Raw genomic sequence first — 25,603 nt, 5'->3', positions numbered from 1 at the left:
AAACTTTAAAAATTTTACTTTTTTGTTTTTTTTTTTTTTTTTCGCCCGTTTGATCAGCTAAAGCATATAGCACAATATCCTGTTGTAAAGACACATCTTGTCTAGACTGATTTAACACGGTATCTCTGTCAGATGCTTTATCTTTCGAGACAGGAAACGATGGATCATCCATGCCCACGTGATGAAGGAATGCGGAAGTAGGACTCTCCACCATCTCGACATGACGAGCTTTCGTTGGTTTGCTCGTGGGAGGCGTCGGCAAAAATTCTTTCTGCATATTGGACCTATAAGTATTCAACGTTTTGTGATTTGTACAATATCGTTTGTCTAAAACCTTTTTTTACAATTAAATGTACGCATGCACTCGTTAAGCGAAATCTTATAGAAAAAGACAAAATATGTATTGTCAATATAATAATGAATTACGTTACACAAAAATACAGTGATATGTTTATCAAAACATGCGAAAAACCTACCCAGTTTCGTTTGTACATGCTTGAATTCTACTCTTCTGTGTTGGTGTTGCTAATTCAAGAGCTGTCTCTCTGATTGATTGAATGGTGTCCTGTGTCGGAAGAACGGCTACAAAATGGTTTGGAGTCCAGGCAATGGGACTCTGTTGGTTTCCCACAGTATTTGTCCACATAATATGGATAAGTCGACTGTTGTCCTGACGAAAGACTCGTGGAATAACCTTTCGATGGAGATGCCGTCTAACATTGTGTCCGCCATAAGATGGATATATTGAAAATATCGGCACACCAATGACGCTAGCCAGACCGAATATGCTCCACATGCCACTGAAACTGTTGGTCTGAAGAACACTTTTCACATACTGTCGGAAAGCAAAACGACATTTATCTTTCCCACGTGGAACATAAACATCTGAATACAATGCCAGAGCCATTGCGAAATCGTCTAAAGGAGTTTCTGAACCTCTGTTCAAAAATGAATTGTCCAAGTACGTATCCTCAAACCGGCACAACTCCATGAATATCCTGACTCTGAATTCAACATGTTGTTTCTCATTGCCAAACACGAATAAACTTCCAATCCTTGGAAGACAATTGCCATCACCACCTGTTTTTATTGGGACGTGGTTGTCCGGGGCGTCATCACAAGGGTAAAGACTTGACGCTACCCAATCCTGTTTGTAATTTTCTCCGTCAAGTACGGGAAGATCACCTATAGGATATGTCTTATCAATGTGCTGTGCATATGAATTACATTGGTTTCTCATGGAATCAAAGTCGTCATTATGGGACAATGCCATTTGTAGTGCTTTAAAGTAAGCATGTCGTGTGTCTTGTCTTTGTTTAATCTCGTTAATTTCTTCTTCCGTTCTGCTTTGATCATTTTTAAGAGTATGGGTGCTTACTACTGCGTACCTACAGCACAACAAAGACACCATTATCACCTTATGAGTTATCTATACTAAAAGATACGATATAAAATATCCATATAAATAAATCATCTAATGTATTCAATGTATTCGCATGTATGCGCATTTAATATTTGCGCATGACTAATGATTTAACAGATTAGCGCAAAGATTAGATACCACATTATCCGCTAAAATAAGCTAACCGCTAAAATATTAACGTTTATAATATTTGAAAATCAGAAATTCATTATCATGTTTAAACAAACTTTTTTTTTTAATTTATACATTGACATTTATCGAATTACCTGTGGCCATTCAAATTCTGCAGAATCACATGACAATCTTCGTCATTCATAGCATCCTTTTCCAAAATTATATTAACTGAAGATTCATCCAAGTCACTGTCCTCGCTTTCATGATCCAAAAATAATTTTGAAACCGTGTCCGTGACATGGACACTTGATTGAGATGATACATCATCTGAGGAAATTGATGTACCTCCGGTGTTATTAATAATTTCTATGTTTCCGGTGTCACCAGTCGCTTCCCGTACTTCTAACTGAGTCGTATTTACCTTGGAGACAACCTTCTTTCTTTCTCTGAATTTCGTCTGTCTTTTTCTACTCAGTTCTCTATCATGTTCTTTTTTCTCAGCAGAACGCAATCGCCTTGCGTTTCTTTTTCGTATCCGCTCCTGCTTCCAATATTCGGCATCACCTTTCCACTTTTAGCGCCACAACTTACAACGCTCAGCCGTTTTTGAAGCCATATTTTAAAATCTTCTGAATAATTTGAACATATTTCAGGCTGACGTTTCCTCTTCATAAATTACGTTATATCCATTATGACGCCTTTTGGAACAGTAACACATTCAGCTTACACTGTTTTCTTGATTCTTAGATCGTTCCGTCACCTGAAAAACGGACAAAAAGAAACTCTTGGTTCAAACAACAGCAGAAAACAAGAAGCTCAGTGGGCCTGCATTCATTACATGGCTAGTAACTAACTGTCAGGGGCACTGTTAATGCTAAAAGATATTCAAGTTACCCTCACGACTCAATTTACCATCATTCTGCAAATCCAATTTTATTGATTAAATCGTTTCTCTTAGAAAGTATTATGCCATTGTATCAGCGAATCAAATGTGACGTAACAAAAAACGTTTTTGTTGTACATGTATGTCATTCGCAAATAACATGATTTGTTACGCCAATGAAAAGGCTTGTTACAAGCAAAATTATTTTATTAACAATATTTCTACAAATCTGTATTTCACTAATGGATTGATTATTTACAGCGTGGGATTGGATGTATACAGTCAGGTGATGGTTTAACAATAACAAGCACTAGCTCAACAGCTTTTGATTGATAAAACACACATAGCCCATATGTAATGTGTGTAATTAACCGTTTATAGTGTATGTTTCATATGTCTTGAGGGTTTTTCGAAAATGAATCTTAAAATCATTATAAAAATATGTTCTGGTGAAGCAAAAATAAGTATTCTTCTGGCAAAGTATCTTGCTCTCGAGGAACTGAGAAGATTTTCAAGAATTTGCTTATTTGGCCAATGTCACATTCAAATAACCAAAGCTCAACTATAACAATTTAACACTCTGCCTTAGACGTCTACTCACACATTATATGGTCTCTGGATTATCGTTCATTGAAAGTCATAAGCTTTTGTTTATCAATAATTAATCTAATCATTAAAACGCTCACATTAGTAAAATGTGTACCTGGCTGCATTTACCAACAATTTGTGTTAAAAAGTGTAATTATTCATTCTATCGTGTATACTTGGTGCGCATATCGTGTACACTTTGAACCTACAGCTGTATAATGTCATTAACTTTGTGACCAATGACAGGTTAAAGCCTTTATCCATACCGCAATAATATGCAGATACTATTTTCTTTCGTTGCAAGACTAAACAGGACATATCTGTGTGGGCAGAGACAATTAATACGCTGAACATAGCAGATAGTATGTTCTTTGGTTGCAAGACTACACAAGACATATTTGTGTGGGCAGACAATTAATGCGCTAAACATAGCAGATAATATTTTCTTTGGTTGCAAGACTACACAAGACATATTTGTGTGGGCAGACAATTAATGCGCTAAACATAGCAGATAATATTTTCCTTGGTTGCAAGACTACACAGGACATATATGTGTGGACAGAGACAATCCATACGCTGTACATATCAGTCAAGATTACTGTTATATTTACATGATAACGTTGACGATCACAGATAACAATGAAAAAAACATAATAACCAGAATCATTATTTTCTTCTAATACGAACGTACATACTTTACAAGCTCATCCAAACATCATTAAGGTGTCGTTCAGTCATATCTACTGACAGAATTCAGCTTAATACGATACGTTTACCGTGGTCATCAATATCTGTCTATAAATATAATATAGACACGGTAAAAACCCATGCTATTCACGGTTATATTGTTCTAGGATACACCTTCACAACCCTTTCCAGAAGACGTTATATGTGACCATATGTTCAGATAAGGTTGTTGAATATGTAGTAATTGATATATCCAGCTTATCTATGGAGAGTTTTTAATGTATGCCTAAAGCTTCAGGGATTGTGTTATTTTCAATCTCAGTGACATGACAACCCTTTTTCGATATGCACATATTCTGATAAAAAACATTATGTAACTAGCATTACCAAATCATGCTTGTTTATTACTTGGCATACGCTCAAATTTGATTATTTTCCCAATATCACTCAAATTTTCCAACAGGCATTTCTAACGCGCCCCTCCAAATTGTCAAAGTCGGAATTCGAGCTACCCATTTCGAAATTGAAAGGCCAAAGATTGACAGTCACTCCCCAAATAAATTATGCTTTATACCCGGTTTCGTACCGGCAGTATTTTTTTTTTATTTATTTAATTATATTTCATTGCTACATCGAAATGCTTGAATAATACATCTTCCCAAAGTTTATACTAATAAATGACAATTACAGCTTACAATCTAATTAAAATAACCATTAAGATAACTGCTGAGTGTCATTTTTCTTTCCAATTCTGATTGCAGTAGCAATGTTATGACAACTGGCAGTAAAAATGTAGTAGTAGCATAAACATTAAGTAGACTAATACAGACTTGTTAATGAAAGGCGATCACTCACTAATCCATGTTTAAGTTAATTGTGATTTATACTATCAAAATATACATGAAAAATATCAATGACAGTTAAGATATTTTTATATGTCTAACAGTTCCAATGGTTCAGCATAGCGTAGATGTTGTATAACACAGGCTCATCGGTTTAAATAATGCACATACACCAGGTGAATTGTACGATGTGGGTATATTTAGATTACATGACATAAATATCATAAGCAATTATAGACATGTTCGAGATAAAGGTCTGTATGTATAAATATAGAAATATACTGAAAGAGGAAATACCTGGACTATTTATAGAGAGGTATAATACTAAGAATTACGTGTAGTCTATTAATAAACTGTCATTCAGTTTGTTAACACAGGCTTCATACACAAACCAGATAACGTAAAAAGTATGTATACAAGTCAGTCTTAAACAAACTAGAACTAGGAACCAATATTGAATAAAATGATCGGCTTTCAATAATGACAGTACACATCTGTTTACATCCAAGTATTCCCGTTTGTCTAGTTTGTATTTATATTTCTTTCTGACTTGTCGCATGTTAAGCTTGTGTTGTTAAAGATAAACATTGAAATAAATCATCATTGGAATGTTTTCCCATCTATAAATAGACGGTTCGAAGCAACACATGCGGAATGACGTGTGTAGATAAAATAGAACAGGCTTACTTATGACGATAAATATTGGTGTTAACGGAAATGTAGTAGTATAGACACCCATGCATATTTAGATGTTGATGCACATGTAAGTATTAAAATCTATGAACATATTATTGGAATGTATAATGTGTATTATGCTATCTAGAATTCAACAAATACCAGATACAAATAATTCGTATTCTTTTGCATATTTTGAGGTAATAATTGTGTAGGCATGGTTCAGCATAACGTAAATTATATCAGGATAACACAAACTCATCCATTCATAAAGAGCACAAGGTGAGTTATACGATTAAGTATATTTAGATTACAGGACAAACTATAAATATCAATGCCAATTATAGACTTGTCCGTGATAAGGGTTGACGCCAAGTCTTTAAAGTATAAATATAGAAACACACTGAAAAGGGAAATACCTGGATTAATTATCGACAGGTCTAACACTAAGAATGACGTGTAGTCTATTAATAAACTAGTATTCAGTGTGTTTCCATAGGCTTGATACAACACACGAATAAGATAGAAAGTATCTAAACAAAGAAGTGTTCAACAAACTCGAAATAGGAGCCAATAATGAATCCATTGAACCGCCATCAATATTGACATTATACACCTGTATATATGAAATACTATGGTGCTAATAAAATACAATTGCATATATGAAGCATGTTACATAAATCATTGATAGTACAGACCAACATAGTTCAAGAGAATAATCTACTCTATACGTACATCTTTTACCTGTAATCTTATACCTTAGTCACCACGATATAACACATATACCTAAAACACGACGATATAACACACATACCTTAGACACCACGATATAACACATATATCTTAGACACGACCATATAACACTAACTTAGACACGACGATATAACACACATACCTCAGACACGACGGTACAACACACTTCACCTTAGACACGATGATATAACACACATACCTCAGACACGACGGTACAACACACTTCACCTGAGACACGACGATATAACACACATACCTTAGACACGACGATATAACACATACCTTAGACACGAGGATATAACTCACATACCTTAGACACGACGATATAACACACATACTTTAGACACGACGATATAACACACAAACCTCAGACACCACCATATAACACACATACCATAGACAAGACGATATAACACACATTCCTTAGACACGACGATATACCATATACCCTAGACACGACGATATAACACACATACCTCAGACACGACGATATAACACACATACCTCAGACACGACGATATAACATACATACCTCAGACACGACGATACAACACACTTCACCTGAGACACGACGATATAACACATACCTTAAACACGACGATATAACACACATACCTCAGACACGACGATATAACACACATACATCAGACACGACGATATAACACACATACCTTAGTCACGACGATATAACACACATACCTTAGACACGACTATATAACACATACCTTAGACACGACGATATAACACACATACTTTAAACACGACGATATAACACACATACCTTAGATACGACGATGTAACACACATACATTGGCCACGACGATATATCCCATATACCTTATACACCACGATATATCACATATACCATAGACATGACGATATAACACACATACCTTAGACATGACGATATAACACATACCTTAAACACGACGATATAACACACATACCTTTGACACGACGATATAACACACATACCTTAGACACGACGATATAACACACATACCTTAGACACGACGATATAACACACATACCTTAGACACGACGATATAACACATACCTTAAACACGACGATATAACACATATACCATAGACAAGACAATATAACACAGATACCTGCGACATGACGATTTAAAACATACCTTTGACACGACGATATAACACACATAATTTGGACTCGACGATATAACACGCATACTTAGACACCACGCTATAACACACATCCCTTAGACACGACGATATAACACACATACCTGAGACACGACGATATAACACACATACCTGAGACATGACGATATAACACATTCCTTTGACACGACGATATAACACTCATATCTTAGACACGACGATATAACGCACATCCCATAGACAAGACGATATAGCACACATACCTGAGACATGACGATATAACACACATACCTTAGACACGACGATATAACACATATACCTGAGACACGACGATTTAACATACATACCTTAGACACAACGATATACCACACATACCTTAGACACGACGATATATTACATATACCTTATACACCACGATATATCACATATACCATAGACATGACGATATAACACACATACCTTAGACATGACGATATAACACATACCTTAAACACGACGATATAACACATATACCATAGACAAGACAATATAACACACATACCTGCGACATGACGATATAAAACATACCTTTGACACGACGATATAACACACATACCTTTGACACGACGATATAACACACATACCTGAGACATGACGATATAACACATACCTTAGACATGACGATATAACACATATACCTGAAACACGACGTTTTAACATACATACCTTAGACACAACGATATACCACACATACCTTAGACACGACGATATAAAACATATACCTAAGACAGGATTATATATCAGACTAAACAAATGCAGGCAGATATACATACTGTTTATTAACATTAAGAAATATTGGATATTGTCAGACTTTCTCCATTATCATCGTGTATCCATGGTTGTCAAAAAGTCCTCATACTTGTATAGTATGTTTTATGTGTAACAAGTCCTATGCAGTGATTACACTGTATCCCAGGGTGTGATTTTACAGGTAAGTGTGTACTATGTTACCCGTGAGGCTAATCTCAAACCCAAAGTAAGGTCACTGAAGCATGAATGCATGCTTCTCAGGTAAGTTTACCTGGGTGTGCGTCCTTTTTCAACCGGAGACAGCGACCAGTACAGTCACTTCACGGTCAAGAGGCTGTGTGCCCATGAAATGGAGGAGCTGGATGCTCCTATGTATATATAAGGACTGTGTGTCCAATGACCACCTGAGTAAGGCCAGTTATGTAAGAAGGAAGCTGTAAAAGGGCAGTAGACATGTACAAGCTGTGTGCTGATAATGTCCAGGAGGTGGTGAAGCTGTGTGCTTTGAGAGCTGTGTGCTCAGAAGCTGTTTGCTAAGGAGCTGTGTGCTAAGGAGCTGTGTGCTCAACTTCATGTGAAGTAAGTAAAACTAATATAACATGCGTATAATAATGTATAGATAGGGTGATTTAGGCTCAGTATTTATATATAATGTTAGCAACATGTGTTAAATGCTTAGGAGTTATTTTCATATTAGTCTAGGTCCAGAACTGCTTTGTATGATAATTATAAATTCCTATTTATAAGGAATGTGTAAATGATGGTGAAAGTACTGTCAAAATACTGTGCTGGGAGTTTATGAACTTTTTACTAGGGCTCAGTCACTCTGTAACCTTGTAGGTGACCTTGAGGGCCTGGGAGACCAATGACTAAGGCTCCATATGAATGTTCCAGTCAGTAACCATCAGTAACCAGTTATCCTTCATGAAAGGTGTATCCAGACGTACAGTACTAGTGAAAACATCCAGGATGAGGTTTCAACTACGTGGAAAAGACTTTAAACATATATCAGTGTGGAGGACCGCAGTTGTGGGAAAAGACTTTCAATAGACTGTTTATAGGTTTAATATTCTTAGTATTAGGCATATATTTAGGTTATTTATGTGTAGTGTATTGGCGTCGAGTGAGAGGGTATGCGACTTGGTGTCGTTTGTATCTCTACTTTCTTGAAAATTTTTGTATATAATAAATGTTTATTTGTATATATATATAGTGTTGTGAGATTTATCAGTTGAGGTGGACCGGCCTATCCCCACAATTCTTGACAATGGTTATTCGATGGTTTTACTTTGAGATATTGACATGGGTTTTTTCAGGAAGTATCAACAAAATATTACGTTTTGACTTCCTAATCATCGTAACGTCATAATTCCTCAATGGAAATATCCTGTTATAGATATATGAAACGGATGTATTGTAATTTCACAATTTTCCAAACAATTGTCTTATCTCATGTACATATGTAATTAAAACTGACTTTTGATTTTTAGTTTTGCGGACTTGTCTCAATCCAAAATATTGATTCATTTATTTTCATATTTCTTAATCATATACATCGCTAATTTTTGAACGAATTCGTAATTTTATCTGATACTCGGTAAAATGTAATTAATCTGTATTCAGGTTAAAATTCCTTAAAAACAATTATTATTAAGGTGTTAGGAAATACTGTATATTGCTTAATCGGTATAGATTTGGATGAACTAAAATCACACGCATGTAAAAATGAAAGATAGCGTTCTTACGAAGGGCAGGAAAAGCTCCAAACAACAGAGCGATTAGGATCATCACGCTTCCTATTGATATCAAGACGAGACCAGTGTTTGTGTTGTTGGATTGACGTCCAAGGGCTCATTAAACAAAAAAGAGGTATTCATATTACAACTTTGCCATCAACATCCATATGAATTGGTTAAATGACATATTTGATTTAATGTATGAACTATCTATTTAATTATACAAATACAATATCAAAGTAACAAAATGTACAGTACATCTGTCCGAAATTTCAAAAATAATAATGATATATATATATATATGTATATTGTCTATGTGACCAACATTTGGTTGTACCTGCTGTTGTCCTGAAGTTACCAGTGACGATCTCACTAGTCCCCTCTAAATTACTGGCATAAACTGAAACATTATAACGTGTGGACCTGGTAAGATTCCGAACAGTGAATGACGATTTGCTGGTGGTGAAATTTGTCTGTAATTCTCCGCTTAATTTTCTGTAGGTTAATGTGAATGTTTGAATGTGTCCGTTATCCTCCCCGGGAATCCACGATATGGCGGCGCTGTTTTCTGTGATTTGACTGATCACAAGGTTCGATGAGGGGTCAGGCTTGCCTGAAAGTAAAACAGAAAAACTGAATATTAGTAAAAATGTGACCATTTATTCCCAATACGTGGAATTTGGTGATGAATATGGAATACAAACTCGATATCATGTTTTAACTGACTTTAAAAACTTTATACAACAATTCGTTATCTGTTGTTTGTATTGTTCCTACCTTTCTATTAGATAACTTTCAAATGCATTTTTTAATCTGAAAAGCGGACCTTAATCAAAATTCGCACTACATACTCAACATATTTTAACTAACCTATTATAACTACTCTGAAAGTGTAGAAGTAGTCGAAGGCATTCTTGATATTCAGCTGATATTGTCCTTTTTGTGTTTGGTCTCGATCTTGCTGTATTGTATCTGTGCCATGTATCCGTCAACAGATACGTTCTTGTTATAGAATGACACTGGGACGGGGGACATGGAGACGGTGGGATCACTACTTGGAGGTAAATAGGAGTATTTCCGTATGATGGACATGTTGACTGGCTCAGGGAAACTAATGAAGGTTATGTTGATGTCCAGAGAGACGTCCTTTTCTGTGACATATTTTTCACGTCCATTGATCACTCGAGGACTACCTATCATTCAAACATTTTTGAGAGAGGGAGGTGTCATTTTCTGTAACATATCTGTCCTGTGCTCTGATTATTCGAGGAATGCCTTAAACAGAAAGAAATACACAGAACTCAACAAGTAATGAAGCAAAACCAATCAAACACGAAGCGACACATTTTATCCTGTTTTTAAAAAGTATCATACAAAGTGAAAAGTCAGTTATTTCATTGTTTCAAAAGAACGTGTTTCATATCACCAAGGAAGGTACAACCTGTCACTGACATAAATCCTTGTCCCGTCTGTACGATCTGTCCATTTCTCCCTGGAATCCCATTCTCCACCTCACATATATACATCCCCATGTCCTGGAGACTCCCTGTTGGAATGGTCAGTGTACTCATTGACCCTAAATTCGTCACGTGGTCAAACGAGTCTCGGATGACAGTAGACCCAATCTTGTGTATCCACCTGTATGTGTACTTTGTTGGTACGCCATTAGCTTTGCAATTCAGGCGAAGATTCGTTCTATTTTCTGTTGCATTTGTGATAGAAAGATCCACATCGGGCCCATCTGAAACAGTAATATTAAATTTCCAACACACCCGCTTTTGTATTTGATGCAATATCAGAGTACAATATTAGCTCATTTTAATGACTTTCGACCATAAAATATTTGAAATTAAAAACAAAATAAATAAATGAAAACCTTTTCAGATAATAATATGATGCTAGTAATTAAGGAAACATTTCTAAAAATAGCACATCATATGTTTGTCGGGATGTATGTATGTCATGCCCTACAAAGACGGAAAAGGCTGTGATAAAACACAGGACAACTTTTTTTTACTCACACTGAACGATAATGTTGAGCATTTTCGAAGACCTCAGTGACACATTGCCGTGTGTAGCCGTAGCAATACATGTATAATTTCCCACGTCCTGTCTGTCTAAACTTAGAAACTGAAGGGTCTCGAGACTTTGTCCCTAGAGCGTTGCCAGTAAGCAGAACACGTTGTTCTTGTCAATCTCTTACGCTCAAGGACGATTTCAGAATGATTTAGTCTGATGTCCGGTCCGTCTGCAATTAAATAATTATTGAAGCATTAGAGAACGAGGCATGATTAATCGAACAATCAACATTCATTCAAGGTGACTGAGTGATAAGTCGATTTTTTTTTACAAAAGGAATACAAGCTAATAGGCCATATCAAACAAATGAGAGTTGGATACAGTAAGCTTTACTACATACTACAGATGTTTCCTCCTGCTAGGACTGAACACTTAAAGGTTTGATGATTAATGCTTTTAGTAGAGAAATAGTGATGTTCAAATATTTTCAATCTATAACCTGGCACGAAATTCTCCCTACTTCATAACCCACTTGTGGTCTCTCTTGTGGATTAAGAGGGGGAAAAAAATAACGTGAATGAAGTTGTGTAACTGGGACTCATGAGTAATATATCGACATATTACAGAATACGGGATTTCAGTGTGAAATAGACGATATATTATGATACCCGTTTTTTTGTTATTATCATATTATGGTATATCCATATTTGTTCTGACTCAATACTATACATTCTTTATATTGTGGTATAGTTATTTCCTTGTTTTGTCCTCTTGGATCAGTTTGGTTACATGCTGTTTATCATTGGTCAGTATCCCGTTGTCACTTCTTGTGTTATCGAATGGTCAATGTTTACTTCCGGTTAGAAAGCTGAGAAACGGTACGTGCTGTCGTGGTTGTGTCCTTGGGAAAGATACTCTTCCCTTATTGCTCAGGATTATAGAATGCGACACCCTTTCCGAATGTTATTCAGTGAGGTTGTCAGCAGCTACTACAATGATACCCCGCCTAAAAATGATTCTAACTTTAAAAGGGCTATAAACCAAGCACTGTTGGTTTTGATGCGATATCTATTCTTGGCCTACTTATCAAGTTATCCAGGTATCATAAATACAGAGTTTAGATAGTTTATACAATAAGTATCGTACTTGAAACACATTCCGGTAACGTCCGGGTATGAGAACATCATTGTATCATAAATACTCAGTTAGTATACGATTTAATCAAATATATGTGTAAATATTTCAATTTCTACTCAAGTTGGACTCAATGAAACTACCAAACTTAATCTGTTTCATTTGCTCATGAATTTGACCAGATTAACACTGATCAGTGCGTATGAATACATTGTTAAGGGGAGAGAACTCTTACACAGTTGCAAAACAAATGTCATCAGGCCTATCTCAATTGTCTGAGACTAACAAGATCAATGATATTTTTTTTTTAATTAAAAAGAATAATTTTTAAATACATATATAAGAAATATTCTGAAATCACAGAAACTTTAAACACGCAGAACATATATAACATTTTGATGATATCTGCATGAGATCTTGAAATAATTTGTCGTCTGCTAAAAAATGGCTGGAAATTATGGAAGATTCCAACTTGATCTACCAGAAAATGATTATGCTGACATAGCAGAAGAAAATATGTTAAGCGATTCCGACACTGAACTTCTTTTAGAGGTAGTTTTGGATGAAAATGAGTTAAATCAAATAGAAGAAATTATTTGTGAGACAAATGAATGTAAAAATGAAATGATGGAAGCATCTATCACTGCCTCTTCAACATTAAACAATGATGTGATGAAGAGCGAGTTAAGTGAACCAGCTGGCCCTGGCTTAGGTAAAGCAAACATGCCTACTGCTACCGTTGCTGATAACAATCAAGAAAGATTTAGAAAAGTAACTGCAGCCGACATGAACAAGTACCTGGACATGAACCAATCCAAATCCACCAAGGCTAACACAAAGTGGGGAATGAAAATTTTTCAAGGTAAAAATGAGCTGTAGATTATAGGCGTATTTGATGAAATTTGCACAACTAAAAATGCAAGTGTAATGCAGAAATCTATTTTCAAAAATCTGTCAAAACACCGACACTTCTGATTGCACAAATGTAAAAATCTGGTTACTGAAAAAAAATAGTTTCTAATATTGAAACATTTCAGTTTCAATACAATGTTATGTGTACAATTGATTTTAATATTTTTTCACTAATTAGAAACCTATGGCAACAAACTGGATATGGCACAGTGTAGTATAGATGAACTAAAAGAGAAACTAGGAAAATGTTACTGTGAGGCACGACCAAAGAATGCTAAAACAAATGATCAAGAGTTAAAACAGGTGCCTAACACTGAATATCACAAAAACACAATCAAGAATATACGGGCTGCAATTAATCGACACTTGCATGACCTGAACCGTGAAATTGATATAGTCAACGGAAATGAATTTAAGAAGGGAAATAAAATCTTGGACGGGTTGTTGAAAGAAAGGATGACTACAGGTCAATCACGGGCAACAAAACACAAAGATATTATTGAACTGGCTGACATCACAAAGATTTCTTCCTATTTTGAAAGAGCAGAGTTTTCCCCTTTCATTTTGAGACAATGTGTCTGGTTTAATATCTCGATACATTTTGTAACACGGGTCTCTAGAATTCCACCATCAATTATCAACAAACTCATTCGAGTTCAAAAGTGACGAGTCTGGCATTGAATATGTGGTCATGTCACATGAAACGCGTCAAAAAAAATTTCAAGGTGGTCTAACAAATACCGAGGCCAGTTACGATAAGAGAATGTACGCTACCAACAAATCTAACTGCCCAGTGAAAATGCTGTGGTTACTGTTGGAAAAAACAGATCCGAATAGCACGGCATTGTTCAACCAGTGTGTGAAAGAAGCAATTTTCAAACCTGAGGAAAACAAATACTGGTATAACAGTAAAGCTCTCGGGAAGTCAAGCTTCTCGTGCTACATGCCAGATATTTCCAAATATGCGAATTGTACCAAAAGATACACCGCCCACTGTTTACGGGCAACGGCTTTACAATCCATGAGCGATGCCGGTTACGCCACTCGACAAATCATGTTTATGTCAGGCCACCGAAACGAGGCCTCGGTAAGAAGTTACACGAGGAATTGTTCGAGCGAACAAAAACGAGAAATCAGTAACACGTTATCGGCAGTTGCTAGTGCTAGCGATATATCAAACACCAACAAGGAAATCACGCCACACGGTGATCAATCTACGCCCTTAAACGCTACTACAAAGCGGATTGAAAAACATAACTGTCCGACTAACGTTACTCCGCTTCAAAATTGTCACCTACCTCTGAGTCAGCAGCTGGCTTTGGTATCCTCAGTTGAAGCAACCTCCGGCTTTCTGACCAGCTCTACATTTTACAATTGTAGTTTTACTTTCAATAAACTGTAGATGGTAGCTGTCATACCGAATAATTCGCAGCATCATGTTCTAACCCATTTTCTTTCCAACAGTAACACTTAGTGTTTTTCCAAAAATGGCGGACATCCCGACATCGCACATGGTAAAAAATGAAGCGGAGACGACCGTATTACGGAGTCTACACAAAATCCTTCCGCGAAACAATTTCACGTTTTCTATATTGTTATTATAAACATGGAATAATTATAAAAAATATCAAATGTATAATGTATTCCTGATTTTTATGAAAAACCAGATATACTAAATACTTCTATTTTGACATAATAATGCTGTTTTTTAATCCTAAAATGGCGGACTATTTTACTCGACCGACTAGACATGTGGACTTGCACAAGCTTCGAGACATTACCTATATCTTTTAGACCGACTTTTTTATTCGAAAAAAAAAACAATTGAAATATAAGGATTGAATCTTGATTTGGTCGATTTCATGGGGTCATGAATTGAGTTGCTCTTGAGACAAATTCAACATGAACTGCTTCGCAGTTCATTGAATTTGTCTCAAGAGCAACTCAATTCATGACCCCATGAAATCGACCTAATCAAGATTCAATCCTTAAATGAATTTAATGAAAATGTAGGTTTTTATATGTGATAATTTATTCTATTATTACATGTCATGTTTTAGTGTTAAAATTGTGCCACATATCAGGGCGTTACAAAATAGTTGTAGATCCTATGCATATCTGAAATTTTAAAATTATAAAACTATAGGGTTGAATTATTTATATGTAACGGATTCGGAACAACGCACAATATATCGGTAAGAATGAAATTTTATCGGACATTAATCAAGATGAGTTAATTTTCGCCAGAAAGTATTCCTAGGCTATTTTCATATTAATTTGCCTAAATCAAATAAACATTGTGAAAATATTTCAATTGCAAAACTAAAAGTAGTGAGCAACAATGCCAATAAAACATGTATGAATACCGACTACTTTTGAAGTTATAATCGTATCATAAATGCAAACATAAATAAATAAATAAATAAAATCAAGATGAGTTCATTATCTCCATAAAGGATTCCTCTGTAATTTTTATATTAAATTGCCCAAATAAGATATACATTGTAAAAATATATTGCAAAAGCAAAACAAAAAGTCTATGATTACCGGTTACGGCAACATTTCATACCGGTAAAATTGATGTACATAAAACTTACAGAGGATATCAAACCAGACGGTCGCTGTCCCAAAATGGCTTTCCTGATGCTCGGCGATACAGACACATTGTTTTTTGTGATAGCTTTATCAACTCTGAGAGACAATTTGGACCTTGATGTAGAATCGTTAGAATTCAGAGGTTCCCCCAGAAATATCCTTCCTTTACACTGCCAAGTCAATGTAGCAAGAGGGCTACCTCCCTTCACTCCACAAAAGAGCGATACGTTTGTACCAGTCAGGACCGTCTGATTACCATATGGCAACACCTGTACATTATCAGTTGGCCGATCTACAAAGAAAATTAAATGATCATTGCTGCTGTAACAACAAAACGCAGAAACATAAATAATACAGCAGAGGTATAAACTAGCGAACATAATAGTTGTAGCATAGTTGATAATTTGTCTAGAGAAATAATTCATACTAATTTTAGACCTAGCCTTTAAGCAGGAAATTGACCTGACTGTGAATTAATATCACAATGGAAAACATATTCTACCAATGAAAGTTAAATAACTACAATCGAGAAACTAATGTCCTAGTTGTTTAAATATTCTTGTATATGGGACGATACAGTACTTACAAATGACATTAAACTCCACAGACTTTTTACCGAACACTCTTTTAGGAACGGCCTGATGACTGGCGGTACACACACACTGCTGTTGGTGGTAGGATTTGTCTATAGTGATTTCCAATCTGGACGAAGATACATCTTTCTTGGTGAGATTCTTTCCGATCGCTAGTGATCCCTTACACTGCCAGCTTATTGTGACCAGAGGGTTACCTCCCTTTACCTGACAGTCAATCGTTTCTATTGCATTTGACTGAACGGTCTTTCTGTCCGAGGGAGTCATCCACATTGGTCCTGAAGGTGGATCTGTTACCACAGGGTATTGTATATTACTTTTTTTATTACTTGTTATTGCTCAGCTGGTTTCAAATCATGCAATGTCGACCTTCCGGATTGATTTCATGAGATAATTTTACAAAACATGCAGATAAATATCACAGATATAGATACAATAGATGGCATAAAGGAAATGTTTATTCCTCTCATCTAGTTTTTGTCTGTTTACTAGATGCCAAAGGTGTGAAACCGAGAACTTAGGGAAATAAAAATTGCAAAAATGTTAAACGTCGGAAAGGGCTCATTTAAAAAAAAAAATAATGACTTGACAGAGGTTATTATATTGTATTCGTAGTACTACAAATTCCTTATCAAAAGATATTACACAGAAAAATATATCATACTTACAAATCACATCAAACTCCACAGACTCTTAACCGTACACTCCATTATGGCTTGCCTGGTGTTTGGCAGTACACACGCACCCTTTGTCGGTGTTAGGATTTGTCGATTGTTAATTCCAGTCTAGACCAAACGTTATGACCTTTGGTCCAATTCTGTCCAGACACTGTTGATCTCTTGCATTGTCACGATAGTGTAGCCAGTGGGTTACCTCCCGCTACGTGACAATAGTGTCACTGTTGTACCGGTAAGATTGGTATATGTTCCAGATGGCGACAAGATGATGTTTTGTGTGGGCGGATCTACAAAACATTCATATCTAATTGAAAAATTGCCATGTGACCCATTATTTATTTTATTATTATTTTTCTTATTTATTTATATTCATTTGTTTGATCTGTAAATGGAAGTTTCCTGCTAAATATATAATATTCTTATTGGTCGGTGTTTTCCCCAAATAACTCGTCATAATACAAATAAAATAAGAACGAAAGCTGTGTAGAACTATAACAAACAATACCATATCAATAACTTATGATATCAACAAATGCATGTAATGAAATAACAACGCTTTCTTTAAAAAAATCGTCTATACTTACAAATCACGTTAAACTGCAGGGCCTCTTCATCAAACACTATGCCCTAGTGTGTGGCGGTACACACACACTGCCGTTGGTGGTAGGATTTGTCTATTGTAAATTCCAGACTGGACCGAGCAATACCTGTATTGTTCCAATTATGTCCGGTCATTGGTGACCCCTTGAATTGCCACGATAGTGTAGCCAGTGGGCTACCGCCCTTTACTTGACAATTGAGTGTCACTGTTGTACCGGTAAGATAGGTGTATGTTCCAGATGACGACAAGATGACGCTTCATGTTGGTGGATCTACCAAAACAGCATATCCAATAAAACAAATGTCATGTTATCCTTTAAATTTTCCTGTTTTATTTCCTTCTCGCGAGGAATATTCTTTTAACTGATATGTCATTTATTTCATTAAAAGTTAAGCAAATATTCCGCTTCAAAATATGTAACTTATTCGATTTAGCAATTATAACAAATATATCACTCATTCCATTTTTCTATTACAGATTTGTCACTCCTCCTTTTAAATAATCATTATGCATGTCATTTACGCCATTGAGCTCCTACATATATGTCGCTTTATGTATCTAAATAAAATATAACATATTCTATTTATTCGTTACAGATATGCTGTTTTTTCTATGGATATATATGTCGCTGGTTCCATTACATAATAGCAAATACGTTGTTAATATTATTACGCAATAACAGATATGTCGTTTATTTTACTTCTCTATATCAGACATATCGTTTAACATATTTCACTCTAAGCATATATGTCTCTTATTTAATTTTGCTCTTAACATGTTTATATATGACGTCTAAATATCAGTTGATGTTCATTGCTGTCCTTTTGCAAATACATTCATATTGCGAATCCATCTTAATCAGATCGTTCGTTTATTCACAAAACCAAAAAGTTTGTCACACCTTTGCATATGTGTACATGTAATGCTTCTTAAAACATCATGTTTTTTCGTTAGCACATGATATATATCAAAGTATGGATACATGTTAGTGTTGATGTACCCTTGAGCTTCATCCATACTGTCAAATTTTACAACATCGCTTAAAAAACTAGCGCATCGAATTAATAGCTTCGTTTGAAAGTTTGGTTTGTTTTTGTTTCACGCCCTATTAACAGCCAGGGTCATTTAAGGACGTGCCAGGTTTGGAGGTGGAGGAAAGCCGGAGTACCCAGAGAAAAACCACCGGCCTACGGTCATTACCTGGCGACTGCCCCACGTATGTTTCGAACTCGCAACCAAGAGGTGGAAGGCTAGCGTTAAAGTGTCGGGACACCTTAACCAATCGGCCGGCGCCGAAAAGTAACTGGAAGTGAATAAAACGATTAATAACCAGACAATTTTATGCTTCACGCAGCTACATTTAGTAAACTTTATTTGGTGTATACTTGTAATCCTTTCTTTGTATACCTATATATTTGTTGACCAATCAAATGCACGCTACAATTAATATCAACTTATATAGCGAAATAAATTCTAGCGAATAATACCAACAATACAGAGTAAAAGTGTCAAGTGATTGACGATACACGTCTGTTTATCACTGGTTACAAACTGGTTGACTGCGTGCTTCTAGATAACTATGCATTACTTCCCTTTGTCAATGTCGAACAACTGCAAATATATTACAGGACGTTAAAACAATTACTCTGGATCATATAATGTTATAGAATATTTTAAGAATTGTGTACTATTTGTATTATAAGTTTACTGTTTTAAAAGTGAATAATATGAAATATTTACCAAGTTTACTGTTTCAATTGTACATAATATGAAATATTTACAAATGCTTCACATGGCAGTCCTAAACTTTGCATATGCATGTATTATTTGCATTTTCTGAATTTTTAATACCAGATATTTTTTTTTATAATGTTCCGAGTTCAGATTTTATTTCTTTAATGGTGATCACATACTGTAGAAGTTTATATTTAGAGATACTGACTGTATGGTTCGATTTTTAAAACATCTGGTCAATAATGCGTTTATTACATCAAAACCAATATGACGTCACAATGTCCAAATGTAAAGTTATGTTATCTAGATCAAGGACCTACCATGTTGTCAGTATGATGTTTTACTGACCAAGAATCCATCCTCGATCAATTATTTTCTACCTGCTGGGTATAACTCAATAATGGCCTCAACCAAGGTACATAATGTATTATCGTCATGATGTTGATACATGGTCTGAATTTGCATAGGGAATGGATAGAAAAGACTCCAATCCAACGTTTACTTTGTGTTCCTTTTCCATCACAACAGGTCATTACCCTGTCCATTGAGGTCGTGAAGTCATTATTTCTAATTGCTGATTCATGTTTCCTTGGCGATTTTTTTAATTTACGCCATGATTGGTCAGTAGTTCAAACACCATTGGTATTCTAGATTTGCTTTATAAACGAATATCTAGTAATTTTTAATTAAGATGACCTAGCGATCACAACACGCTTTCATCATCGACATCGCGTGATGTTAAACATGAAGACGTAACTGGAGTACAATAAAGCGGTCGAATAAATCAGCCGGTCCTTTGATTGATCGTGACGATTTGTTCACAATACGAATAAAACAAAATCTGCGAAAGTAGCCGAACGTATTATATAGTATCAATAGCATATTACTTTTTAAACTACAACGAATGTTCATACATTTTAATAGTATAGGATTACTTCTTAAGGACAGCTTTGGCATGTGTTCGTGTGAATTGTCCAACAGCAGTTTAGCTAAAAACATTATATTATGTCATCATTGGTAGTGTACAACGTCAACATATTTACCACAATAGTATTCTTGCACTTTCCAACAGCAAGTACGTGTTTCCTGCTATTTAAACATATATTTATTGCTTTTTGTTTGACCATAAAAATGACCTCAGACTTCCCACGCTTTCCGCACAAACGGAGGATTCGTGAGTAAATCCTTATCACGACTCTCCTTATCATGCGGATATTTCGTTAAGTACATACTATTTTTGACAAAAAAAAGTGCGTAAAAACCTGAAGAAAGAAGGGAACCCAACAACCAGTGTTCCTTGTAACGACGATTCCATAGCTGATACATAATAATAATTAACAAATGATTGTATCCGAAAGGTATCTGTCTGCATTTTATTCGAATTTAGTGAGTTAAAAACATATTTGAAAAGTGAATAATGTAAAATATACATATAATGCCTTTAAAGGGCCTCTTCCTCTAGCTACATATACAAGTAGATGTCCTTGTCATATCCTCATCATATCTAATATCAAGTATTTCAATGCATGCACAAGGGGTTTCATAAGGTCAACATACGTCAATTTTAAAATAATACTTCCGTAGAAATGATGATTTCGATGAGGGAGTTAAGATAAATCGTGTATAACTAGTAAAACGTGTCATGAGTATGAACTAAATTTGTCTGATCTACCACTGATTCACTGAAATTTGTTATATTCGGGTCAGCAAAGCATTATCACTGCTGATAGACAATAGTCTCCGGGGTCTTGCTGTATACTGTGGATAACGTTTAAATTTATAGAAATGTTCTGTTAGAATCAAATATTAAAAATATGAAATTCATAGAATTGTTCGACTAATTCACCACGTTTTTTTTTTTACATGTTTACATATTGTTCGACCTACTATTTTTTTTCTCGGTAATCTCCTCGGAAACGTCACTATGACTATATTAGTAGTGTTAAGTAACCTTTTATATAGCTATTCTTACCAACCTGAAGAATTCTATTAATCTCTTTTGTTTTTCATTCTATACTCTGCATTGTTTGATACGTTATTCAGAAGAGGAATATAAAATTACATTAACCATACATGATCAACTAGATTTCTTTATATAAAAACAAATTAAATCCGTATATTGTATATATAGAGGTTACACAACGAGAGGTTGTTGGATATGGAATTTATTTCACACGGGTAAGTTATTTTTTAAAAGTTACAAAAGACACGAGCTTCAGCGAGTGTTTTTTGTAGCTTTTAGAAAATAACTTACGAGTATAAAATAAATTCCATAGCCAGCAATTTCTAGTCGTGTGACCTGTTTCTACCACAATGATATCGGCTTGAATCAAAGGGAAACGTGGCCAAGTATAATTTCGCGTTTAGAAATAATGTGTACCGGTGACGTCCGGGACCTGGTGATATTATTGATGACGTCGATAACAATTGCAGCTTTGGTCAAAGTTCACCGTGATAGCCAATCAAAATGCGTACAGAGTTTATACCACGTGTGGTGTAAACATATTGTTAATCAACAGCTGTAATGATTAACTGATGGTCTGAGAGCTGAATAACACAGGGTATTGTGGTAGAAACTTCTTTAATGATCGCATGAAAATTTTAATTATTATTTTGTGTTAATTTTATTATTCATCAGGTGTAATTTCGTTTTTTATGAGTATGTCGCTAATGTTTTTCTTTCAATATACTTAAAAGTGAGATTATCATTATTGCTGTGTGTTTAAGCAATCTCTGTAAAATGATTTTTGTTTTGTTTCATGGTGGATTTCCAGCCGTAGGCAAAGGTCACATTTGTTTACATTCTGTCATGAAGTATGGTATGTCAATCCTGTGCTATAGGGCCATGTCCCGGGAAAACGTATAAGAAGTCTGAACGCGTCAGTTTTGTTTTTACATTATTAAAGTAAAAGATGATGAGTTAAAGCGTGCATGGAAAGACAAAATATTAATTACCAGAAAAGATGTTCGATCTCGTGACGAACTGAATCATGTCGCGATTGCAGCAGACACTTTAGAAATGGAGATCCATCCAATCCTCCAACAATCATTCCAAAGATACTGAATCGGGACAATCTCGGCCTAAAGTAATTCGTCGTGCATTGCATTTACAAGTCAATGGCGGCCCGTGCTCATCACCTGAAGATGGATGTGGACCCTCCCCGTCTCCAACACCAGTACCTCAACTACAGGAGAAACTGGATCAGATACGATCCATGATGACAACGAGTCCTTCCAAAATTGTAAGCACGTTTTACTTTACATTTTTTTTCCTTTTTCGTTTGTTCAATATTTATATTTGAATTTTATAATATTTACACAAATAATTTCATAAGTATATCCCAGAAGATATAACATTATGGTAAAAAATCATTGAGATTTTTTTAATCATACAATTATACTAATGCAGTATTTCTTTATTTATATATTTATTATTACATTCTTAATTAGGTTAAAGAAATACAGAAAAGAAAGGCAGAGGAGCTTAATGACATGTCTCCAGCAGTAAAGACTATTTACAATGAACTAATGACCTCTGCATCAAAGGCCAAATCTCCTTCTCTCACCAGGAAATTGAAAGTTCTGAAGGAAAAACCAGAAAACGAGCAGAATGGGGGTAAGTTGGAAAAATAAATTTGCTGATTTAATAAATATATTCACAGAAATATTAATCATATATATTTCTAATTTGGAGGGATTTTACTATATACTGTACTTCAAACCTTTATTTCATTATATTAATTAAAACTTGTGAAAGTATTTAATTTTGTGTTAGATAAATAGATAATTGTAATGATCATTTTAACTACTGTTTTTATTGCAAGAAAAAAAAAAGAATTATTCTAACAACTCACTTTAGTCTGATGATTAAGACATCATCATAATCTACTTGCAAATTGTATTGAAGTAAGTTTTGTTCTGGTTTACAATAGGTACCAGTCCATGTTTTTGAAAACACACCAAATGTCAAGGATTCCATAATAAAGCATATGAAGGACCTCCTGGATGTGGAGAGGAAAAGGAACTCCGAGCTACAAAATCGTCTGAATGAAAAAACTAGTACTAAAGTGTTTGGAATTGAACGTTTTAGATGTTCCCCCTGTGACATTCAGTTTTATACTGGTCTGCCAGATTATTTAACTTTCTTTGCCTTGTGTGACTTTCTACAACCTGAAAGACACAAAATGCAAGCATTGTACTATGAGCGCAAATATACATATTGTGGATATGTTATCAACAGAGGGAGAGACCCAATTCTAAGTAACAGTTATTTCTTGTACTGTGTATATTGAAACAAGGTTACAGAGAGGTTGACCTCGCTCATCGTTTTGAGATTTCTCCATCTACTGTCAGTGATATCATCAGCAAGTGGATTAAACACTTGGGACATGTGCTTACACAACTTCCAATCTGGGCTCCAAGGAGTGTCATCGGGACCTGTGATACAGTAACACAAGATGCATAATTGACTGTACTGAAATATTCATACAGCAACCATCTTCCATCTTGGTATTACAGACTGTTCTGTTTAGTACGTACAAAAACCACCATACTGCTAAAGTTCTTATAGCAATAACACCATATGGTTCAGTAACATTTGTCTCCGACTTGTATGTGGGTTCAGCAACAGATTATGATATAACCAAGGACTGTGGCTTGTTGAAAATGATTTAGCATGATGATCACATCATGGCAGACAAAGGATTTGAAATTCAAAACTGATTAGATCCTTTGAGTGTACGAGTTGACCATCCATCCATATTAAGAGGAGTGTAGAGCAAGAAACTTCCACCAGACGAATAGCTAGATTGAGAATTCATGCTGAGAGGGCAATCGAAAGAATAAAAAAATTCAGAATTCTCCAGGAAAACTTCCCATTTAAACAGTTGCGGATGTTGAATGATATTTGGAAAATCTGTGCCATTCTTACACACTTTCAGCCAAAGCTGATTGATGACTGATGTGACTTGAAATGTATATATATCATAAATTATATACAATAATTTATTCCTGTGAGATATTTCTGGTGGAAATATCTTCTTCAACACATTTGAATATAAAAGTTGCAACAACAGATCTATGATATGCAGAAATAAGTATTTTTATTGACATACAAGTCTGCTAGATCTATTACAGTTTATTGACATACAAGTGTGCTAGATCTACATATGTATTACATTCAAGTAATAGAGTACGTAATAGGGGACCTCATAATTAAACCTAATATAAGAACATGCATCTTTTGTCAACTGACTGCATATATACATGTATATACATATATGCATTTCATTATAATTAGCCAGGATGCTGATATTATATCTACCAATGTATATATATTTATAAAAAAAATTGTAATTTACCATTCAATTCGATATTCATGCTTATGCCATTGCAGTGACCTTTGGTAGTCACTTTCTAACAAATATATGGCTAGATACCTTATAAAATTTAGGGATCACTCGAGTAGGCTTATATATATAAAGTGATATAAGTGTACATCCTGCAAACACACATATACTTATTATCAACAAAAAAGTTAAAGCGGAAGATAAGTTTGCATATATATTACTGCAGCATTATACAATTTATATTCATGTACTAATTAAATTTGTTGACTTGAATAAAATCTATGGTGTACATGTTTAATATCCGTTTTATCTATAATACTTTGGCAAAAAAGAGCTTTGTTTCCACTATAACATGCCTTAAAAATTGGATAGATA

At 35.0% G+C, this 25,603-nt stretch overlaps 1 protein-coding gene and 1 long non-coding RNA gene across 2 annotated transcripts; both read left to right on the top strand.

Moving 5' to 3' along the window:
• The first annotated feature begins 8,164 nt into the window (after positions 1–8,164).
• Positions 8,165–9,085, top strand: LOC117341244. The gene is made up of 2 exons (XR_004535595.1): positions 8,165–8,458; positions 8,720–9,085. It is a non-coding gene; the product is annotated as an uncharacterized LOC117341244 (long non-coding RNA).
• A 13,333-nt stretch (positions 9,086–22,418) lies between these two features.
• On the top strand, positions 22,419–24,903 carry LOC117341312. The gene is made up of 5 exons (XM_033903166.1): positions 22,419–22,441; positions 22,655–22,699; positions 22,995–23,122; positions 23,331–23,496; positions 23,813–24,903. The coding sequence occupies exons 2-5, from the start codon at positions 22,690–22,692 to the stop codon at positions 23,830–23,832; spliced, it is 324 nt and encodes a 107-aa protein (XP_033759057.1). The 5' UTR covers positions 22,419–22,441; positions 22,655–22,689; the 3' UTR covers positions 23,833–24,903.
• Positions 24,904–25,603: the final 700 nt, after the last annotated feature.

This window comes from Pecten maximus, chromosome 13 (genome assembly GCF_902652985.1).
Source record: "Pecten maximus chromosome 13, xPecMax1.1, whole genome shotgun sequence".
In the NCBI taxonomy this organism is placed as follows: Eukaryota; Metazoa; Mollusca; class Bivalvia; order Pectinida; family Pectinidae; genus Pecten; species Pecten maximus.
Note: the sequence above shows the minus strand (reverse complement) of the source record. Positions and strands in the feature narration are given on the sequence as shown.